The sequence below is a fragment of the Acanthochromis polyacanthus genome, chromosome 21 (genome assembly GCF_021347895.1).
Source record: "Acanthochromis polyacanthus isolate Apoly-LR-REF ecotype Palm Island chromosome 21, KAUST_Apoly_ChrSc, whole genome shotgun sequence".
Lineage (NCBI taxonomy): Eukaryota > Metazoa > Chordata > Actinopteri > Pomacentridae > Acanthochromis > Acanthochromis polyacanthus.
In genome coordinates, this window is record NC_067133.1 from 29,304,798 (window position 1) to 29,325,823 (window position 21,026).

General features: G+C 41.5%; 1 protein-coding gene across 7 annotated transcripts in view; it reads left to right on the forward strand.

Moving 5' to 3' along the window:
• The window catches only part of spag9a (sperm associated antigen 9a), a 43,335-nt gene extending 24,701 nt beyond the window's left edge, over positions 1 to 18,634 (forward strand). For 4 of the 7 annotated variants that reach the window (XM_051940866.1, XM_051940864.1, XM_051940868.1 and 1 more), the window contains 16 exons: positions 4,985 to 5,149; positions 5,241 to 5,370; positions 6,271 to 6,360; positions 6,479 to 6,592; positions 6,673 to 6,850; positions 6,929 to 7,144; positions 8,398 to 8,608; positions 9,917 to 10,033; positions 10,121 to 10,201; positions 10,293 to 10,360; positions 10,531 to 10,679; positions 10,782 to 10,953; positions 11,126 to 11,239; positions 13,662 to 13,838; positions 14,914 to 15,051; positions 16,729 to 18,634. In XM_051940866.1, the coding sequence (XP_051796826.1) occupies positions 4,985 to 5,149; positions 5,241 to 5,370; positions 6,271 to 6,360; positions 6,479 to 6,592; positions 6,673 to 6,850; positions 6,929 to 7,144; positions 8,398 to 8,608; positions 9,917 to 10,033; positions 10,121 to 10,201; positions 10,293 to 10,360; positions 10,531 to 10,679; positions 10,782 to 10,953; positions 11,126 to 11,239; positions 13,662 to 13,838; positions 14,914 to 15,051; positions 16,729 to 16,847 (2,239 nt within the window). In that variant the 3' untranslated portion in view covers positions 16,848 to 18,634. The remainder of the gene's footprint in view (positions 1 to 4,984; positions 5,150 to 5,240; positions 5,371 to 6,270; positions 6,361 to 6,478; positions 6,593 to 6,672; positions 6,851 to 6,928; positions 7,145 to 8,397; positions 8,609 to 9,916; positions 10,034 to 10,120; positions 10,202 to 10,292; positions 10,361 to 10,530; positions 10,680 to 10,781; positions 10,954 to 11,125; positions 11,240 to 13,661; positions 13,839 to 14,913; positions 15,052 to 16,728) is intronic. The other 3 variants (XM_051940867.1, XM_051940869.1, XM_051940870.1) reach the window with 1 other exon arrangement.
• The last annotated feature ends 2,392 nt before the right edge of the window (positions 18,635 to 21,026 follow it).

Sequence of the window (21,026 nt, forward strand, 5' to 3'; positions counted from 1 at the left end):
ATTGGCAGCATTAGGTAAAGATGATCTGAAAGTCCTTCCCCCGCCAAACCTCTCTCTTGCCCTCCGTTAACACAGAACTGCTCCTCCGTTCCACAAGGATCCAACTTTGATGTGTCGTTCTCCATAAACGCTTCTCTCTCCGTGCACTCGCTGTTATCACAAACTGCTCCGACACCAGTCTCACTGTGGCCCCGGGCTTTTCCCGTGTCCTGCCTGCTGTGTGCCTTTCCATGTTTTCCTGAGCTGAAGCGAGACCACATGTACAGACACACGTGCATGTTCGCTCGCTTATGCCTCTGAGGTTGTAAATTATAGGAACTCTTACACCGGAAAAAGCCCCCCTCTCAAAACAAGAAAAAAAAACTTATTTCAAGGAACTTTTACCTTGAAATAAGTGAAAAAATCTGCCAGTAGAACAAGTGAAAAATGGCTTGGGAAGATTTCTTGAAATAAGATAGAATTTTGAGATCTTAAAATTAGCAGGGAAAAGTTATTCTAAGGTATATTTTACCAGGAATGTCACGCTCAGGTGTCTTAACCCTCCTCGTGTCCTCGTTTATGGCACCAAAAAATATAGTTCCCTCGGCTGAAAAGAATAAAAAAAATTCAGGAAAAAAATTCCCCAAATTTATAAAAATTTACAAAATCTTCAGGAAGAAAGTTCCTTAAGTTTCCTTTAAAAGTTTTATTTTTTTTAAAAATCCCAAATTTGGGAAAATATCTAAAGTGATTCCATATATATCAGTAAAAGTTCTAATATTTTTTTAAGAACGTTCAGTAAAAAATCAACCAAAATCCAGTGAAATTCACTGGATTTTGGTTGATTTTTTTCCCCCAAACGTTCTTAAAGAAACCTTTTTTCTTAACATTTCTTTTTTTCCACCAAAAAATGATCAAAGATTTCCCCAAAAATTAGAAAATGTGGAAGTTTTCACTCTGAAAGTTTTTTTTTTTTTTTTTTTTTTTACACATTTTCAAGCTTTAAACCAGGTCAACACGAGGGTTAAACTAATTTTGAGTTTTCTTGTAAAATTTAGTTTAGTTTAGTTTATTATTTGTTCAGCAGATTATAAATTGACATACAGCACTATGTCCAAGATACAAAACAATATAAATCATTCATTCATCATCATCATCATCATCATCATCACCTTCATCATCATCATCATCATCATCATCTGCGACCAAAGGGTTTAGGCTGAAGTAAAAAACTTATATTGCCTAACCTTTTTCATAAATTAAAGTTTCTGCATTACCAAAGACGATAAATAAATGGAGACAAGAAGAGAAAAAAATAAAAAGACTTACAATATCTATTCAGAACATAAGGAGGAACTAGTTCATAATGACTAGGTAGTTACACAAACATTTTGGAATCAGTTATTCCTGGTATTTTTCAAGAATTATTTGTTTGTACCGCAAACAAATAATTCAACTCAAAACAAGATAATTTCAAGATTGTTTGACTTAGCGAGATATTTAAGATGCGTTGTCTTAAAACAAGTCCCTCCATCTGCTGAAATGTCACTTATCAAGTGAATTTATTTTAAATCGAGTGGGATGAGACGTTTTGACTAAAAATAAGAGAAACAGACTTGGTAAGATTTTGAGTTTTTGCAGTGTAGCAGATTTAGTCGTATTTTCTTTGTTTTATTGGGCTTATTTGAAAATATTCATCCAAAAATTAAGCGGTAGTCTGATGAGAAATGCCAACATCAGTCTGCTATGATTTGAAGGACGTTTTTTTTTCTCCATACTTTCTGCACTAAAGCTTTCCCTGTGTCGCTGATATAGAGTCTATAAAGGCAGCATGATTCAAACTGTGTCTAGAAATGAAACGTTTAGTAATTAATGTGTAGATTTGTGATTTAAGTGGAAAACTGCATTGTAGGAGTTGAGTTGGTTCTTCAAAGCTGTTTGGACCAATACAAAAATGTAGGTCACAGAGAGTTTTTGGTCTGTTTGATGCAGAGTTTTTTAACCTGTTAGTCCAGGGGTGATTCTAGGATCAGAGGTTTAGGGGTGCTGAGCACCCAGAGGTGCCGGGCCAGGCAAGATAAATTTCACTGTTTTGTACATTTTAACGCAATTTCATTCCCACATTTGTCAAAGAAAAGCATAACACTTTTTGAAAAGTCTGTGACTAAACCATCCAGTCTGATAAAGTTTATTTAAATGCTGAGTCACAGCAAAGGAGGAATGCTCTGGAATCTTAAAATAAACCTATCACAACCCTAATTCTTGGAAAAGTGACTAATTTAGATGCAGCAGCTCCTTAACATACACATAAATAGCATGTATGTTTGTGGAGTAAACCAGCCCCCTATACTGAGCACCAAAAACACCAAATATGGACCTTGGACTTAATTTTTTACTTTTATTTGAAATGTGATGCACAGCATCTCTTTCCCTGGTCTGTTCTCTCTCATCTCCCAGAGTCTCTCCCTGTTCTTCTCCTCCTTGTATAGTGAAATTAAGCAAACAGTAAAGCATACAGCTAATTAGGAAAATGTAATGAAGATGTCCTGTTTAGAATGAAGTCCACTGATATCTGTTAAGTGTGCTTCTGGAAAGCATTTACTGTGGGGAGAACACAGAACTTCCATGACATATATGTAAAATTACATTGTGAATGGAATGTTCTTCTTTGTCATCTTAACAGGTGCTGTTGTGCATGCCTCTATTCTCTGTTTGTGTTCTTACCTGGTTATTCCTGACCTTGTACTCTCTCCTCCCCCTTTTTCGTCTCTCCCTCTTTGGGCTGACAATCATACACAAATAGATTGCATTCAACTAGATGAAAAATGACATAAATATGAAAAAACACCAATAAGAATACAAATAAATAACGTCCTCTCTCTCTTTGTGCTGTCAACCTAAAGGCAAATAACCAAACAATGCATTTTATATCTAATAAGACATATAAACACTGATACATTGATCCAACTTACAACATTACTCATGATAGATAAACCATTTGATCTGACACTCTTACCTGAACCTGGCTCTTTAAAAAAAATCAATCTTATGTCCATGATGAGGCTGTCTGTCTGTCTGTCTGTCTGTCTGTCTGTCTGTCTGTCTGTCTGTACACACACACACACACACACACACACACACACACACACACACACACACACACACACACACATAGTGTAAAATTGGCCACACACACACACACACACACACACACACACACACACACACACACACACACACACACACACACACACACACACACACACACACACACACACACACACAATAGGAGTTAATTGGCATCCAGTCAGTTAGCTAGTCAGTAGCACCTTGGCTTTAATATTAACACATGCACTGACACAACAGCTAGCTTCTCTCAGTCCAGTTCAAACAGACACTGACCACCTGGAACTTCTGCTAGCTAGAAAAAATGTCAGCTAACTCCTACCTAACAACATAAACAGTGACATGTGATTAAATGCAGCAAAAACAAGGACTTGTAATGCTGATAATGTGTTGGTATTGAATGGTAGAAGTTAAGAACTGTGCCACATATCCTGATTTAAACCAGGTACTTGCACTACTACGGAACACGTGCTTCTGTGGGAGGCAGCGCTTAGCTCTGCAGGTAGAGGGAGGCTCAGAGCCCAGGTTGGGCGGGATCAAACCATTTTTGAGACAAGATAGGGGGAGAGGAGTGCTGTATTTTTGTTGTTAAAACATTGCGTATCAACCAAGTACTGCATGATTTTTACACTTTTCTGGTTTGTTATAAAAAGGCCATGCAATAAAAAAATCTCTCAAACTTTAGGGGTGCTGGGATTCAATTTAGGGGTGCTTGAGCACCCCCAAAAATGGGCTAGAAACGCCTATGTGCTAGTCCCTAGAGCCCCCGCTGGCTCTAGGGACTAGAGAACTAGAAAACTAGAAAACTATCAATCGACTCTTCTCGTGTCGAACGCTCTGATTGGCTGTTTAAATTTCTACTTTACATCCTGTACCCTTTACATATAAATAAAAGTCTGACAATAAAAATGGAATCAAATGTTTTTAAAAGTGTGATTTTGAGGTTCCAGAGATATAGCCTTTTTATTTATTTTTTTCATTTTCGAGCAGGTGCCTCAAAAACAGGGCTCAGGGACTAAAAGGTTAAAAAACAAACAGATATCTAGGTGTTTGAACTAGTTAATCAGTTTTTGGCACATGTTTGGGCTACATGATACCAAAAACAGCAGCACAAGGCAGGCAAAGCACAGGAATATTAGCATTTAAATGTCAGAGCAGCATAATGTAGGTTTTGCAGTCGTCTCACCTGAGTGTTTACACATGAAAATGTTTTAATTATGCAGGATTTAAACTGGAATATACAAATGTTAAATGTTACATTTTTGGGACCCGGTTTGGTAAGTACATACACTACTGTTCAAAAGTTTAGGGTCACTTAGAAATGTGCTCATTTTTGAAAGAAACGCATTTTTTTCCAATGAAGATCACATTAAATGAATGACAAATCCAGTGTAGACATTGTTAATGTGCTAAATGACTATTGTAGCTGTAAACGGCTGATTTTTCATGGAATATCTCCATAGGGGTACAGAGGAACATTTCCAGCAACCATCACTCCTGTGTTCTAATGCTACATTGTGTTAGCTAATGGTGCTGAAAGGCTCATTGATGATTAGAAAACCTTTGTGCAGTTATGTTAGCACATGGATAAAAGTGGGAGTTTTCATGGAAAACATGGAACTGTCTGGGTGACCCCAAACTTTTCAACACTAGTGTATAGTTGTTATTGATTATATATTGTTGATCCAGCTTCAGTTAGATGTGATAGGAAGCTGCACTACGACTCCCAGCATGCTTTGTGTCGCTGTACGGTAAACGGTGGTGGTAGTGGTTGATCCTTGACCGTCTGGTTGGTTGGTGACCCCCTTCCTTGCTTTTTCCCTGCACTCCTGTCGGCTCCGTTTTCCCTCTCGGCTTTCTGTAACTTCACCACCTGCAGCTTCAGCAGACTGTTTAGCTCCTCCTCCAGCTCCCCCGCCATCAAGAAGGTGGAGTCCCAGTCCAACGTCAAGTACAACAGCCCCGGCGGCATGGTGAAGAGGAGCAGCACCTTCTCCCAGTTCCCCACCGAGAAGTCCAAGACGTTCGACTTCCTCAATGAAGAGTGAGTAACGGAGACAAATGTGTTTTTTGGATTTTAGCAAGGTGACTATGTTAGAAGAGAGTCTTAAAAACGTGAACCTTTGCTCTTGTAGTAAGGAGCAGTGCAGTTCGCCTTCACGTAAAGAGCAGAAGAGGGCCCAGTACCGACAGATGAAGGCCCACATGCAGAAGGAGGACGGACGAGTCACTGCGCATGGATGGAGCCTCCCCAGCAAATACAAGGTGGGAATCAAAGCTGGAGCATGAATGAAGAAGCTGGAAATATGGCTGTTTTTTATCAGACAATCATTATCACTGTCAGTTTTACAGCTGGTTGGTTAACTTTTCCACATTCTTTGGGAGATGCAGTTCATACAAACTGTCCACCAGATGGAGCTCAGCCTCTTGAAAAGCAAAAATGATGTTTTTATCCAATTAAAATTAAACATGAAACATAATAAAGCATGCAAAAAATATACTTTATGAATCTACTAGATCAGATCTGCACAATCACAGTTAAATAAACATGATCAGCTGTGATATTTTTATTTAAAATCATGCTCCACTGATAGAAAACAGCCCATGGAGATCACTTAGTTTTAGCAGGTGTAAATATGACAGTATTATTTGGTTTTAGCAGGTATAAAATATGACAGTATTATATCTTATTTCACTCTTTTTGAAGTGTTTTTTTGCATCCACTGCAGAAACTGAGTAGGAAGAGCAGCATCTACGTTGATCTGCACGTGAGGCGTTTAGGACACATCCGTAAATTGTAGTGTGTTAGCGTTTTGGGTGCGTTTTCATTTAGATTTTGCATTGAGGAGACACTCTGAAAATGAAGAAGAAATGCATTTTTAGTGTCTTTACGAGGCAGAGATTCATACTTTAGTAGAAATGCAGTGAAAGCAGGAACCTGATTGTCCCTGAAATTAATAAATATTCACAATAACAGTACTGATCAAAATCATTGTGATTGTTATTTTGGCCATAGTCATGCAGCCTTGTTTCATTCACTCATAAGTGTAGCTTTCTGTCTGTTTCTTCGGTGTCTGTATGTTAAGATCCATGTGAGAAAATGCTGATTTTCAAAGTCTCTTCAAGCACATTTTCATTCATGACTGTTTTTTTTTTTTCCTGCAGGTAGCAAACGGTGGACAGGTGGAAAACAAGATGAACCTTCCAGTACCGGTTTACTTGAGACCTCTGGATCAGAAAGACGCTTCTATGAAGGTTCATAAATAAACAACTCGATGCCGCTCGGATGCAGGCGGCACACTGTGCACCATTTTTGTACATGTCTTGAAATTCTGCAGAGCATCAGATATTTATAACGCGCTCTGTTCTCCAGCTGTGGTGTGCTGCAGGGGTGAACCTGTCGGGGGGTCGGACGGCTCCATCAGAGCTCAGTAAGCAGACCAAGGGTTCTCAGAGTAGCCTGGACCAGCTGGAGCAGGAGAGCAAGGTGGGTCATTCAGGGAAGTTCATCCTGAAGTTAAAATCCTGCTTGGAATTGTTTCAAGACTTTTGTGTTGTTGCTGTAAGGATCAGGAGAAGGAGAAGGAGCTGATGGTCCAGGACGAGGTGTCCAGCAGGGTTTGGGTTTGCACCAGCACCCACTCCTCCACCAAAGTCATGGTGCTCGACGCCAGCCAGCCTTCAGACCTGCTGGACAGCTTCTACGCCTGCAACACCCACGTGGTCTGCATCGCCAGCGTGCCGGGTAGGGGGAGCCGTCATGCTGTGCATTCAGCTTTATCTTCCCTCTTTGGTATTTTAACTTTACGTTGATGTTTTTCAGGTGTGCTGGATTCTGATTATCCGGCTGGTGAGGAGGTACCAAAGGATCTGGAGGCCAGTCAAGGTGACGGGGTGTCGCTGGCAGGAAGTGTGGCCAGTGTGGGCTCCACGGGCAGCGACGGCGCCATGGCAGCAGAGGGCGCCACCGCCGTCCCCCAGACGGCAGGTTCAGGCGTCAGCGACCAGCCGACCGAGCACAGCGCCATCTCAAGCTCCGGTAATTCTCCTCAAAAACCCGGAAAACCCTCTGCTAGCAGCAAGTTCAGGGGGCAGGATTAGTGGGTTTCTGTCTGGGGTGAAATCCAGCTCACTGTCATTAAACTACCAGCAACTTTTGTTTTATGGGTTATTTTTAAGTTAGAAAATGTAGAAAATGTCGTTAAACTGACCAACCACTGTACTGAAAAGATAATATTTACATGCTTACATGGACTGAAAATATGATAATTACATTAAAGTGGCAAGAACTGAAGCGATAAAAAAGCATTTTCATCTATAATAATTATGCTAAAAATAGATCAAACGTATGAACTTTGGTTTAAGACAAACAAGATCCTGTTTTACCGTAATGACAGGCTAATCAGCGCAGATAAAAAGAGCATTTAAACCCACCAAGTTTGTATTATTCTGGTATGGATTGTTAACAGTCGTAGATTTAACGTTCTTATTTTAGCTTTGCAGCTCAGGACAACCCATCGCTCTATTACTGAGCTCATGAATCAATTATTAATGTCTCATTTCAGTAAGATCTTCTTGGGCTTTCATTTCTTTTCTTCATATTTATATATTTGCACAGAATATCTTTAGTTCACTTCTCAGCCATGGCAGCAGAAACATGTTTTTAAAACATCTATTTCAATCATGGAACTAATTATAATATTATTAATAAAATGAAAAATACATCTGTGGATACTCACTCAAAATGAATCACCTGATAAAATAATAAAATGCCAAGTAAGGAAGAAGAGCAAGTGAAACAAACGAAAATAGAGGATAAAACCATAAACAGAAGGTTCAAAATAGCAGTAGTGGGAGCAATAGTAAGTAAATATTTAAAGGGTAAAAGAGAATGAAATGAATGATTACATAAAGTCTTAGAAACATCAATTAGATGATAAAAATAGATACTGAAAATAATAGTAAAAACCGTATTTGTGTCATATTTTCTCTGTTTCAGTTGTACATTCATTTCGGGGTTACTTCAGTTAGGATAGTTCATTTTACTGTTTGCTAAATGAAATAACTCCACCTCGTTAAAATCCCACCTACAGTGATTAGAACCTCTGCAGCTCTGAATCTGCTGCAGGAATCTGCCTTCAGCTCTTCTCCTGCATCTGTTTAACAAATCCTCCAGATTCCTACATTACTCACGCTCTAAACCAACAACCAGGGACACCAGCCGATATTTTTTATTCAGAGACGAGTCCAGACCTTCCCTTTGTAAACCCTTTAACGCTGTGATTCCCACAGTGGAGCTGTCCAGAGAGACCAGTCCAACAGAAGACGTGGTTCCTACAGCGGAGGAGGCGACGGAAGCGACAGAGGCCAACGCTGGTGTGGGCGAAGAAGGAGAGGAGGACCAGGAAGCGGATCAGAACCAGCCAGGAATCTATACGGAGCACGTTTTCACCGACCCGCTGGGGGTCGGACCCACCGACTCTTCTCCGGCTGAAACACAGAGGTGAAGATGATAAGATAAGGACATTTGTGTGCCAAATGTAGAATCTAGAATAGAAATACTTTATTGATGGGGAAGTTCTGTTGCTACAGTAGGAAGCTGAAAGACTAAAGCGAGCACAAATCCAAAAACATCAACATAAATGAGCAGAAATATCCATTAAAATGAGGTAGAAAAAAATACACTAAAGTACAAAATGCACAATATACTAGGATGAAAAATGGCAAATAAACTTTAGCAGAAAATATACGGTCAGATAAAGAAATGAAATGTCCTGTAAACAGTGGTGTAACCAGGCGTAAACTAACCGTGACGTCACCCGTTGGTTTCAACGCCGAGAAAATGAAGCCCGGATTTTGCTACTTCCTGGTCGCCGTTTTGGATTTTTTGGAGCCAGGGACGTAAAAAGCGTCATCAAACAGACTGGACCGGAGAGCAACTAGGGGCAGGATTGGCTGAGGACTCTCTTATCCCGCCCACATTTTACCGCAGAGGCTTCTGTTGCTGTCTATCAAGTATAGCCACGCCCCCTGGCTCCGCCAACTTTAACGATTTATTTAAAATTCAGTATTGATTTATTTTAAGATCGGCCACCTGATCTCTCATTTTGACCATGAAAACTAACGGGAAAAAAATCCTGAGCTGTAGAACATCAGTCTATCAAATTTTATTTTTTCCAAAAATGAATTGGGGTTTATGGAGCAAAAGCTTTTTGGAGCCAACCCTAGCGGACGGCGTGATATTGCAAGTTTTTGACACTTCCAGGTGGGTTTCATTTTTGGAGCCAGATGCTACGTCCATCTTTATATACAGTCTATGGGTGTAACGTAGTACCTAAAAATGTAGAAAAGCAAGAACGATAAATTACTGAAACAAAATAAGTAAACTAAGATGCAGCTAGAATGGAAAGTAATAATAAATAATAAAACACAACAATGAAATAATGCACCTGAAAATGAGGTTTCCAATGAATGTTTCACACTGACAGCGTCGTACATGGAAGTGAAACTTTACACATTTAATCAAAATGTTTGAATGTGTTTTAGTAGATCCTAAGATATGTAGATTTGAGATTTTCTATTTAAAAAAATATACTTTGCCATACAAAGTGGTCTTGAGGAAACATTTTAAGTCATGTTTTTCCCTGTGTGGACCAGACACCCAGAAACAGTTTTTAAAAAATCTGTTTAGAATCAGTTGTATTTAATTTTCTGGTTAACATCAGGATTTATAATTAGCGTCACTAGTGTTAATGTTTTTCTGAAGGATGCATTTTGTAGCCTGGTAAATCGTATTTCTTCTGTAATTCAGGGGCTCTGGACAGGACGGTGAGGCCTCACTGCCAGAAGACTCGGACCCATCAGAAGGTGAAGCCCTGAGGATGAGCAGCGCTCTGCCTACCATGTGGCTGGGAGCTCAGAACGGATGGTGAGCAGGACGGCGGCCACTAGAGGACGCTATTACATCTGCAGTAAGCTAATATTTTATCCTGATCAGCTTTCCTTCTTCTCTAAGCCTGTACGTCCACTCATCCGTGGCTCGATGGAGGAAGTGTCTCCACGCCATCAAGCTCAAAGACTCCATCCTCAGCATAGTGTGAGTCCGGCGTTTGTTCAGTGATTCACACACTTTAAAGATGCGTTAATGTCAACATAAACAAATGAGAAGTGTGTATTACTTGTTCCAGGCACGTCAAAGGGAGAGTTCTGGTCGCTTTGGCTGATGGCTCATTAGCCATTTTCCACAGAGGCATCGGTGAGTCTGTCATGAAGCATTCTGTATCCGTAAATAGGACATTTTATTACTCTAGTTTTTGCGTTTCATTCAGTTTTTGGTATGAATCTCTATCATTGTAAGTGAAAGCCAGAATGTGATTTCTTTTTCATGCCACAAAGCCTTCAGACCTCTTTGTTTCTCCTGAGCAGACAGTCAGTGGGATCTGACCAACTACCACCTGCTGGATCTGGGCCGGCCTCACCACTCCATCCGCTGCATGACTGTGGTCCACGACAAGGTCTGGTGCGGCTACAGGAACAAGATCTACGTGATCCAGCCCAAAGCCATGAGGATAGAGGTAACGCTGTCAGGGCAGTCAATAGTCATAAGTAACTGTCTTTTAGCGTTCTTAAAATATTTCTTTGACGTCGTACGATCTCAATCCGTCCTCGCCGAGCAGAAGTCGTTTGACGCTCATCCTCGGAAGGAGAGTCAGGTCCGGCAGCTGGCCTGGGTGGGAGACGGCATCTGGGTGTCCATCCGACTGGATTCAACTCTGCGCTTGTTTCACGCCCACACTTACCAGCACCTCCAGGACGTGGACATCGAGCCCTACGTTAGCAAGATGCTAGGTATAGCTTCTCTGAGAAACCCTTCGAACTTCTGACGTCCAGACTACCAGATTTATGCTTATTCTTTTACCAGCAACAGTCCTTGTTCCACATCTGTGCAGTTTTAGAACAAACTGACCTCCTTTCTTTACGCTGAAACTGATAACAATCATGTGTTTTATGCGCGCTGCAGGTACGGGTAAACTGGGCTTCTCTTTTGTGAGAATCACGGCTCTGGTGGTGTCCTGCAGCCGGCTGTGGGTCGGGACAGGAAACGGCGTCATCATCTCCATCCCGCTGTCTGAAGGTATCACACTCTGCAGGGTCCACTCTGGGTTCTCTGGGGGTGAGGATCAGTCAAATATCCATTCAGCAACAGTAATGATTAATCAATTAAAAAATATAATAACCGATTAGGCAGAAGAGGAAGGACTTCATGTCAGAAAATGATAGTAGATTAGCTGTAATACCTGGTTGGGCCACTATGCTCTTTAACACTGGAGAGACCAGAGGAGGCGTCACTCAGACAGCTGGCAAGCAGAGAGCATTGTGGGACTTCAGTGGGTAAAATACCACCACGACAAAGTCTCCTGTGACATTTAATGCTCAGCAGAACTTTCATTCTGTAGGCTAGCTGACATGAGCTATGACAGCCTCATTGTGGTTAACTGACCGTGCATTTAGAGCAGCTTTTATCACGTGATGCTGAAGCGGCTAACGTTATGCTGACTGTGCTCAAATAGCTGCATCAGAATCTGCACTGGTGTCCACAGAATTCATTTTATGTTGCTGGTTAATCATTTATTGAGTGATGAGGTTCATTAATTAAGAAAATTGCTTAAAATTTGCGTCCCCAACAGCTATCTTTGATATTTGAATTTGAACATGTAAATCATGGATCTAATATTATCCAAGTGCACATAAAATAAAAACAGTCACTATCTGGGATAAACCTATAAATATCCATACATTATCTATACACACTTAATCCTCATTAGGGGGGTGGAGTCTGTGCCAGCTGACTTAGAGTGAATGTGGGGAACACCTGGACAGGTATCAGTCTGTCACAGGGACAAACAATCACACACATTCACACCTACAAGCAGTTTAGAGTCACCAGTTAACCTCAGCATGTTTCTGGACTGTGGGAGGAAGCTGGAGAACCTGGAGAACCCATCAGGAGAACATGGAGACTCCATGCAGAAAGATGCTGGGAATGCCGGGGATCTTCTAGATGTGGGGCGACAGTACTAACCACTGAACAACTATGTACCCCTTTTTAAATAAACAAAACCAACATAAAAAAGTTTGGATTCAACATTATGAAAGTACCTTTGTACAAAAAAATTCAGGCCGTCTTTAAAGAGCGTTTTATATTTCAGAGACCAAACTTTTGCACAAATATTGACCAAACACTGACTGAAAAATGAAAACTATTGAAGGAGGTAATCCCTCACATCAGCAACCTGGATTCTTTCACATCTGATCCACAGAAAACCTCCCCAGGAATTAGTCTGAGTATTTACAGCCCCATCTTTATTCCAGATCTGGACCACATGCAGAACCAGCAGTGGTAACAGCCTGGAAGTAACACAAAGGAACATTCAACATTCAATTAAAAAAAATGTGTGTGTGTGTCACAGAGAGTGACTGTGTTCATGTGCATTTTGACATTAGATTCATTATTATATCTAAAAGTTTAAATGTCTTCAAAATAACGTTTTTTTTACATGTTGCAAACTAAGACTCAATTTTCTGACTCTAGCTTTAAGTAAAGATGTTTGTGTTTGGCCAAGGCTTGAACCAGAGTAGAACTGCATGCCGTACTTCCACCCTGCCTGCTGCTGTCTACTCACTCTTTCATTTCTCCAACACTTCCACTCTGCGGTGCTTCAGGGATCATCAGACTGCACTCAGCCTCACCTCCCTTTCGGCCTCTCTTCCTTGCCTCCTCTGGATCTCTTCTCTCGCTGTATATCTGCGTCCTACATTCCTCCTAAAGCACGATCAGACAGTGCGAGCGTTGCTGCATCCCAGACGCCACCTGTTGAATAAAAGATGGTCGGGTTGCCATGGATACAGGTCTCTCGGTCACCAAGCGTCATTGTTTGACAGTTTTATTCTTCAGAGCTCAGCTTTCAGTGGAATCTGAGGAGCGTCGCTTTGTTTAAATATTAAAACTTTTTTGTCCCTCGTCTCTAGCTTCTTCCTTATCCTTTTCTCTTTATTTCTGTGCAGTTTTTCTTTGCCTTTAAACTCCAGCTTTCCCCTTGACAGGCTTCACTTGTTGGTCAGATTAGAGCTCTGTTATTGCACGCTGTATCATGGACGTCTCACTTTGTTTACGCTTTGAAAACTATTAGACACGCCGTGGCAAAGTCTAAAATAAGAACCTAAATTGAGACTTTTTTATCCCCCGTCTCCACAAAGTGGAAAAGGGGGATATAGGTTTGGTCCATCCGTCCGTCCGTCCGTCTGAGATGAAGGGGACAGCTTTTCTTGGAAACTATTACAGCTAGGATTACGAAATTTAGTGTGTAGCTTCACACCATGGACACCTTGATCAAGTTCGAAAATGAGACCTGTGTGATAATATTTCACAGAGTTATGGCCCTTGATCACTATTTGGGATATAGACTCATAGACATCTCATGTGGCGGGGGATATTGATAACCATGTCGTCTTGTTTGCAGCTGTCTTCATGAATTCCTTTCTTTGTTGTTGTTCAGCTACCAAGTCAACAGGCATCGTGCCAAACCGGCCCGGCGGCGCTGTGCGGGTCTACGCTGATGACGCCTCAGACTGTGCCATGCCAGGCGGCTCCGTGCCGTACTGCTCCATGGCTCACGCCCAGCTGTGTTTCCATGGACACCGAGATGCTGTCAAGTTCTTCGTGACGGTTCCAGGTAAAGATGCAGATACTGTTAACCTGTTAAAACTGATCAGTAGTGTGCAGCTGTTAAGACAAACAGGCATGGCCACCATTTATGTAGAGCTCCAACCATTAAGTTACTGCACTGAAAAACTGATGATTGTTTTCAGTCATTACACGTTTAAAGCAAAAATCCTAAGTTGAAGCTTCTCAGATGTGAGGCATTGCTGCTCTTCTCTATTACTGTCTTTAGGTTAAACTTTATAAGACATTTGAATAAGTTCCTTTGGACTGTGGGAGAGGAAGTTTAGTCTGATGGTTGTGGCATTAACGAACAGAAAAGATTTAGAAAATAGTAGGGCTGGACCCGAATATCCGAATATTCGTTTGCTACGGCGGTATCCGGATATTAATTTCGGTATCCGAATATCCCTCCCCCCCCCCGGTCGGAACGAATATTCTGCGTTACTGTCTTCCCTCTGCCTTCAGCCCACATCTGCTCATATCAGCTCATCTCGTCGTGTGTTCACATAAACATATACACATATGTCTATGTGATCACACCTTCCTCCCCCCCAGACGAAAATAGGAATATTTGGAGCTCGTCTCCTCCCTTCGCCTTCAGCCCACTTCGGCTCATCTCGGCTCCTCCATTCGTGTTTGTAACCACCACCCGAATGGCCGGGTGGCTGCCGACTCTGACGTCACGCTTCACTTCGTTGCATAAACACAAGACAAGATGCTGAAGACCTCCGCTGTTTGGGAATTCTTCAGTTTAACTGAAGACAAAACGAAGGCAAAATTTGGACCCGGGAGACCAGATGAACGGATACGAATATTAGGGCCGTCTCCGCCACAAGCCGTCGGACGTTATGGGGCGGAACGAATATTCGGATATTCGTCTTTAATAGGGCCCGAATATTCAGAGGCCAGAAACCACTATTGGGGTCAGCCCTAGAAACAGTCATATTTTGAATGCTGGTATTTTAAAAAATAGTTTTTAATGTTTGCTGAGCAAAAATGGATTTTTTTCCTAAAACAATTCCTCAGATTTCTTTCTTAATCAGTTTTTGTGAATATAAAAATGTTTCTTTACCATTTTTTTGCAGGTCAGGCGATGCCACCTCCAGGCAGTGCAGATTCCGGCTCAGACGATCCTCCGTCTGAATCCTCCGACACGACGACCTCTGAGCCCAAAACGTACCTGGTGATGAGCGGAGGGGAAGGCTACATCGACTTCAGAATGGGTACGTTCAGCACACTGCATGCACAGAACTAGACAAGCACTTTATTGACCCTCTTGAGGTAATTCAACATGTTCAGTAGCTCACACAATAATGAAACAAATGTACAAAAGAGAATGTGCAATTAAAGTGTAAAACATGCCGGTCGACCAAATAAGGTGCAAACATTACTAGTATTTACAATAAAGGTGCAAAATTGCTGGTATTAACAATAAAAAGGAGCGTTAGAAGTCCAGGTACAGTGCAAAAATAGAAATAATGAGGATGTATAAGGGATGCCCGGCTTGAGTTGAGTCACTGTGAGCGTCTGTTTGTGTTCAGCAGAAAATGTGAACTGTGGTAGCTTCTCAGTAAAATGTCAAAGGTTGTGTGTGACTTTTGATCTGCAGAAAAACAGCTGATTCCTCCACTGATAGTCAGACTGTTAAAAGTGGGTCATTCCACCTCAGTTCAGTTCAAATGGTGAAATTATTTGACGAGTTGGAAAATCCTGCTTTCACTTTTAGCCCAGTGACGTTATCATCACTCCTCCAGTTGGGAGACTACTGAGACTATTGTTTCACCATCAGACCTGCTCGGTGCATGTTCAGATAATGGCCATAAATGCTAAGAACGTAAATTTAGTGATTTTTTTCCTCTTTTTTTTCCTCTAACTGGCACCATACTCTACATTTTTAAAGCTCCTATCGATGCCAATCACAACCTCTTAGGGTAAAAAACAAAGGTTTTATGGCTGCTGGAATATCTGAGTAGGAGCTATGAGAAAAAGGGCAGCATCAAACTGGAGATGGTCAGGTGTGAACCTTACTTAAAATCTGGTGAATTGAGGGAGTTTGTGTGTCTCAGGGCCACACAAGATCAGGATGTGGGCGTAATCCATTCCCAGAACAAAGATGCAAAAATCTAGCCTAGCCATGCTAGACCCATGTTTCTGAAGGCACAAGGGTCTAGACACACTCGACAGGGAGGGAGGCGGGCTAAAAGGTTGTCAATCAAATCACTCTGCAGCAATTGGGTAGGTATACAACCAATCAACGCAACGAATAGGCTCCTAGAGCGCCGGAAATCAGAGGATGCGGGAGTTCGGTGAAGCCTTATTTATACAGTCAATGGGTGAAGCTCAAGTATATTACAGACATGTTAACAGAAAGATTATTCAGAGTCGGTGCTAATGGAGCTCAACGACTGTTGTCGTTTTTGCTGTCGACCCTGGCAGAGAATTAAATTTGTTGCCGTGGGTTGTCTAGCGCGGCTAGGCTAGTTGTTTCCGGTTGTTTCTGTCAGAATCATCGCGTCTCTGTCGTCACTTAGTTACGCCCGCCTTCTGACTCTACACTTCATGGTGATTGGTCCGACCAGTTTTAGGAGAATCCAACCTCGAGCCTTATGGAGGGTAACTAGACCCACCCTGGCAGAGAATTAAATTTGTTGCCGTGGGTTGTCTAGCGCGGCTAGGCTAGCAAAAATCCACATGACCCACCTTCTTTAAGAATATTTAACTCCAAAACTAGTGTGACCTTTGAGCCCAGATTTTACACACAGTCAACTGAATATTCACGACTTTAAAGAAGAAAAGAAACGGTCACATTGGGGCGTTGGGTGAGCTGACCCGCCTGATTAAACTGGTTTAAATGGGCTTGAATGTCTACACTTTGATTGACTGGTCGTCTTCCTCCTCAGGCGATGACGGCAGCGAGTTGGACGGTTTATCCGAGCCGACAGCCAGCCAGCAGTCAGCGCCCACCAAGGCCGAGCGGAGCCACCTCATCGTCTGGCAGGTCACAGCGTCTCACGACTGAAAGGAGCGCCACAGACTGTTGTGTCAGAAGCCACAACGCATGCCCTCCTCCCACTTTTTAAATTCATAGTCCTGATTGTTCTTAAAGCCTGAGTAGTCGACTACTTTGTAAAGAAAACAAAACAACAAAAACTGTTATTTTTAGTCCATGTTTTGTACATTTTATTCTTAGGTGAGGTTTTATGTTAACTTAAAGAAAACGTCCAGGCGTTCCCTTCCTGCTGGGTGCATGTTGGTGAAGCTAAAGTTAGCCAATGGTCAGGGAAGTGTTTGTCTCCCAGATGTTTAAAAGAAAAGGGTATGGATGCGAAAGATTAAAGGGAATTTAATTTCTGAAGGAGCTTTTTTGCAGACATTCAAAAAGGAGCAGGCAGTTTTGAGTTGCACTAAAGTTTATTTTCTATAAGACTCATTAGGGCTGCATTTGTAATCCATTCACTAAATATTTTTATGACACTTCGAGCTGAGTGGAAAAACTCTAATGTGGTTTCTTGTCACCTGCGATTAAAAGGCGGATTCTCCACTGGCCTTTGTTAGGAAAACACTTCACTCTGTTGCATAATTAAATGTGCTTTTAGTCAGCAGAGTTTGTAGGAAAAACACGGTTTGAGAAGTTGCTTAAAATCTAAAAGACACCCAGGTTGTAGGAATAATATCTCAGCACATTTCCTGTGAGCAGAAGAAGCAGCTTCCTGTCCTGTGGGTCGGCCTGTACGAGGACGTCGATGCTCGGTGTGTTTTCTGGAAGCTAAAACCCTCAACTCAGTGCTTCCTGTTTGCTTCGTCTCATTGGCACTTTAAAATGTTAGATGTGAGGGAACAAAATGTACAAATGACTTGAAGTAGGCGGTCCCAGGAACCAAACAATGAGAGAAGAAGCAGCGCCATGAACCCGTTGTGCTCGTCCAGTCATATGAGGGTGTATATTTTAAAGGGGAATGAGCTTGAATAAGGGAAATGAACTGAAAATAGCATTTTTCCGTGGCACCTTGAACAAACGTCCACTAAAGAGAATCCCTCCTGGTTGCTTCGTCATTCCTTGTTTTATTGTTACAGATCCGTTCGGAGGCCTGGAAAGCAGTTGTCGTCTTATTATTTTTGCTGTTGTGCGTGTTTTGTATTCATGTGTGAGACGCTTTCATCAAATAACGAGTATTTTGATGATCGACTGGTAGCAGGATGCCAACATTAAGCAGATGTTTTTATATCTGAAGAGTCCATCTCAAAACACTAACTTTGTGTTTTTTTGCCATTCCAGTATTTATTTCCTCTGCTATCGAGCCGATCTCGGTTCAGAATGTAACTTTCTACGTGAGCAAAATATCATAGGAGGCTGTTGTGAACAAAATAGTCCGGTGAGTTTACATGATTGTTAATAATGGTTCAAAATAAATAGATTCATGTAGTCACGATCAAAGTGTGCAAACAAAAACTTGGTGGTTTTTGGGGACAGAAAAAAACAAACACATTCATGTACTAAAGCTATGCATGTTTTTTTAAAAAGAGAACACCGCTACGTTCCGTCAGCTTCGTCTCGGTTTATTGCCACCGTTTTGGGTGGGCTGGATGTGTGTGTAGAGTACATGTAGGAGTGTGAACACATTGGCCAGTGTGTGTGTGGTTGTGTGTGTGCATACTGTATGTCCATGTGTAAAAGCCCAGAGGCCGCTCACGTTTACCTCCTCTGGACGCCATGACGGTGGTTCCTCCTGGTCGATGTTTGCTAAAAAAAAAAAACAGTATCATAGCCTTATTTTTAACGATCTATTAAACTCAGTTTCATGGGAAGTTGCTGTCGTTGTGTGTCTCTTTACTGGTGAATTTATCTGTGTGATTGTTTCTTTCATGAACATGAAGTTTCCAACAGTTACCTATTTTAACAGTAGAGGTTTGTACTATTACTGTTCTTTTTTCCCCTATAAGGATCATTCCAGAACTGGAGGATATTTGGCTCAAAATGTTTGAAAAATAAACCTTCTCTTCTCCAGTTTTCTGCTCCATATTCATCAATAATAGGTATTGATTGGCTCAGCTTCCACATCAATGGTAGCATTTTTATTCCATGTTTTCTGTGCTGTTTGCTAACCCTACTCTAATCACAGTAACAGGGTTGCTAATCCATGCTAATGTGATCTTTTTCTCAGCAGTAGAAGCTAGATATTTAGCTAGCTGTTACTGCTGACCAAGAGGACAAACTGACTGATGGAAAACAGTCCAAAGAATGAGTCTGATCCTGATAATATGAGGTAGAGAGAGACATTCAATCAAGGCTGACAATGGATGAAAAGATGGAAAATAGAAGAGAGGACATAGCTTTGCTCTCCACATTCTTTAGGAAAACCGAGGATGTAAACAACAAAAACAAGACTGAAAATGACAAAAACTAAATAGAAAACAACATAAGACAAACCAACAAAGACAAAATTACAAACATGAGCCAGAAAACAAGACAGGAAAGAGAAACGTCAGCTATTTTTTAGATTTCATCTCAGGAGAACAACATTTATACAACTACTGAATGCTTTAGTATTTTCTGCATGGATTATTAGAAATTTGATGTTTGGGGCTTAAAATATCCTCCAGTTCTGGAATGACCCATAAGTTGTGAAATGGTGACGTTGCTGAACTGCACCAATCAGGATTTGGAACCATTTGGATCGATTAGTCAGTAGAACCACACGGTCCTCACAAAGCAGATCAGTCTACAGGAATTGAAGCAAATTTTTCAAACAAAGTCATTCTTGTGACTTTCACTGTAATTGTTATAAATATTCAATATTACAGAGCAAATTGAAGCAAAGTTTTCAGTCCCATGGGGCCCACTCCTGCTGGTTACTTCATTTAAACGTTCCCTCGTGAACACCGACGCTCGTTTAACACCCAGACCTTCATCCATCCATCGCTTCTCTTTCCAGCCTCCAAACTCTGACTACATGCATGTATCCCACTAATTTATTCAGTAATGTTTGACATTATTAAGCTTATAAAACCACTCACTCCCTCAAAAATAAATTACCCACGTCACCACCAGATGGTGCTCTATGTTTATTTTATTTTTTTAACAGATTCCACAGCGATATTCAAACAGGAATAACAATGTGAGGTTGTAAAATATGGCACCTTTCTGCGAGAGTTATGCGGCATCACAGCTTAAATGAACAAAGAGGTCAGGTTAATTAACCGATAGGTGAGTGTTTGTCTGTCCTCCCATCAGACTTCTGCAGCTCTCTGCATGTGACTTTATGATGCAAAACAAATGGAAAACTAATATAATAAAAAAAAAATCTGAACTCGGCCAGCAGGAGGCTGTGCTGTTCACGGCTTTTTACAGGATGCAGCATCACAACCTCATAACTGCTTCCCTGAAATTACATCACAGAGTCGAGCCCTCCTCCCACCTCAGTGCTGCTCTTCCTCCCTCCATCCAACCCTCCTCCTCCTTCTCCTAAGCCATGCGGGGGCTGACGGCGAGGCCAGCACACATACAGAGAGCTTTCTGACGTCACGGAGTGCGTCGAAGCCCAGACAGGGGATTCTGAGGCTGAAACATGCCAGGACTGCGCTGCATTACAGCTGGGATGCTGAGAGGGGAGAAGTGATCCCAGCAGATCTATAGCGCTGTGGATAAACGCAGCAAGATGGAAAGAGGAAACAAGTGTGTGAGCTGGGTAATATTATTTATAACAGTGACAACAACAGCAGAAAATGCAGCTCAGAAAGTTTCACTGGTTAAAAATGTGGGAGAGAATAGAGTCAAAATATTTAAATATATCTAAAAAGATGAAGAAATCATGCATATATACAACAACTCCTTCAGTTATCATCATAATCGATTGTAATCCTGTAAGACGGATGAGTGGTGCAGTACGAACAGCCCGTAGGTAAAAGAAATGCAGAAAATAGAAGTTAGAGGTTGTTTTTTATTCTGACTGGACTCTATTTTAATTGCATAGCTCGACTGGGACAGACAGTAAAACTAGAAAAGCCCTCAGAGACCGCAGTCCTCCGCCAAGGCTGCTCATTCCCCCGTATGTCAGAAATGCAGCATTTGTTTATTAGTTATTGATGATCAGAAATCACGGCACCATTGAATGTGTCCATTTAATACAGATGTACCCACAAACAACAGGACCTTGCTCTGAGCACAGGCTTGAGTTCTGCATGTGTACGTTATGTACGG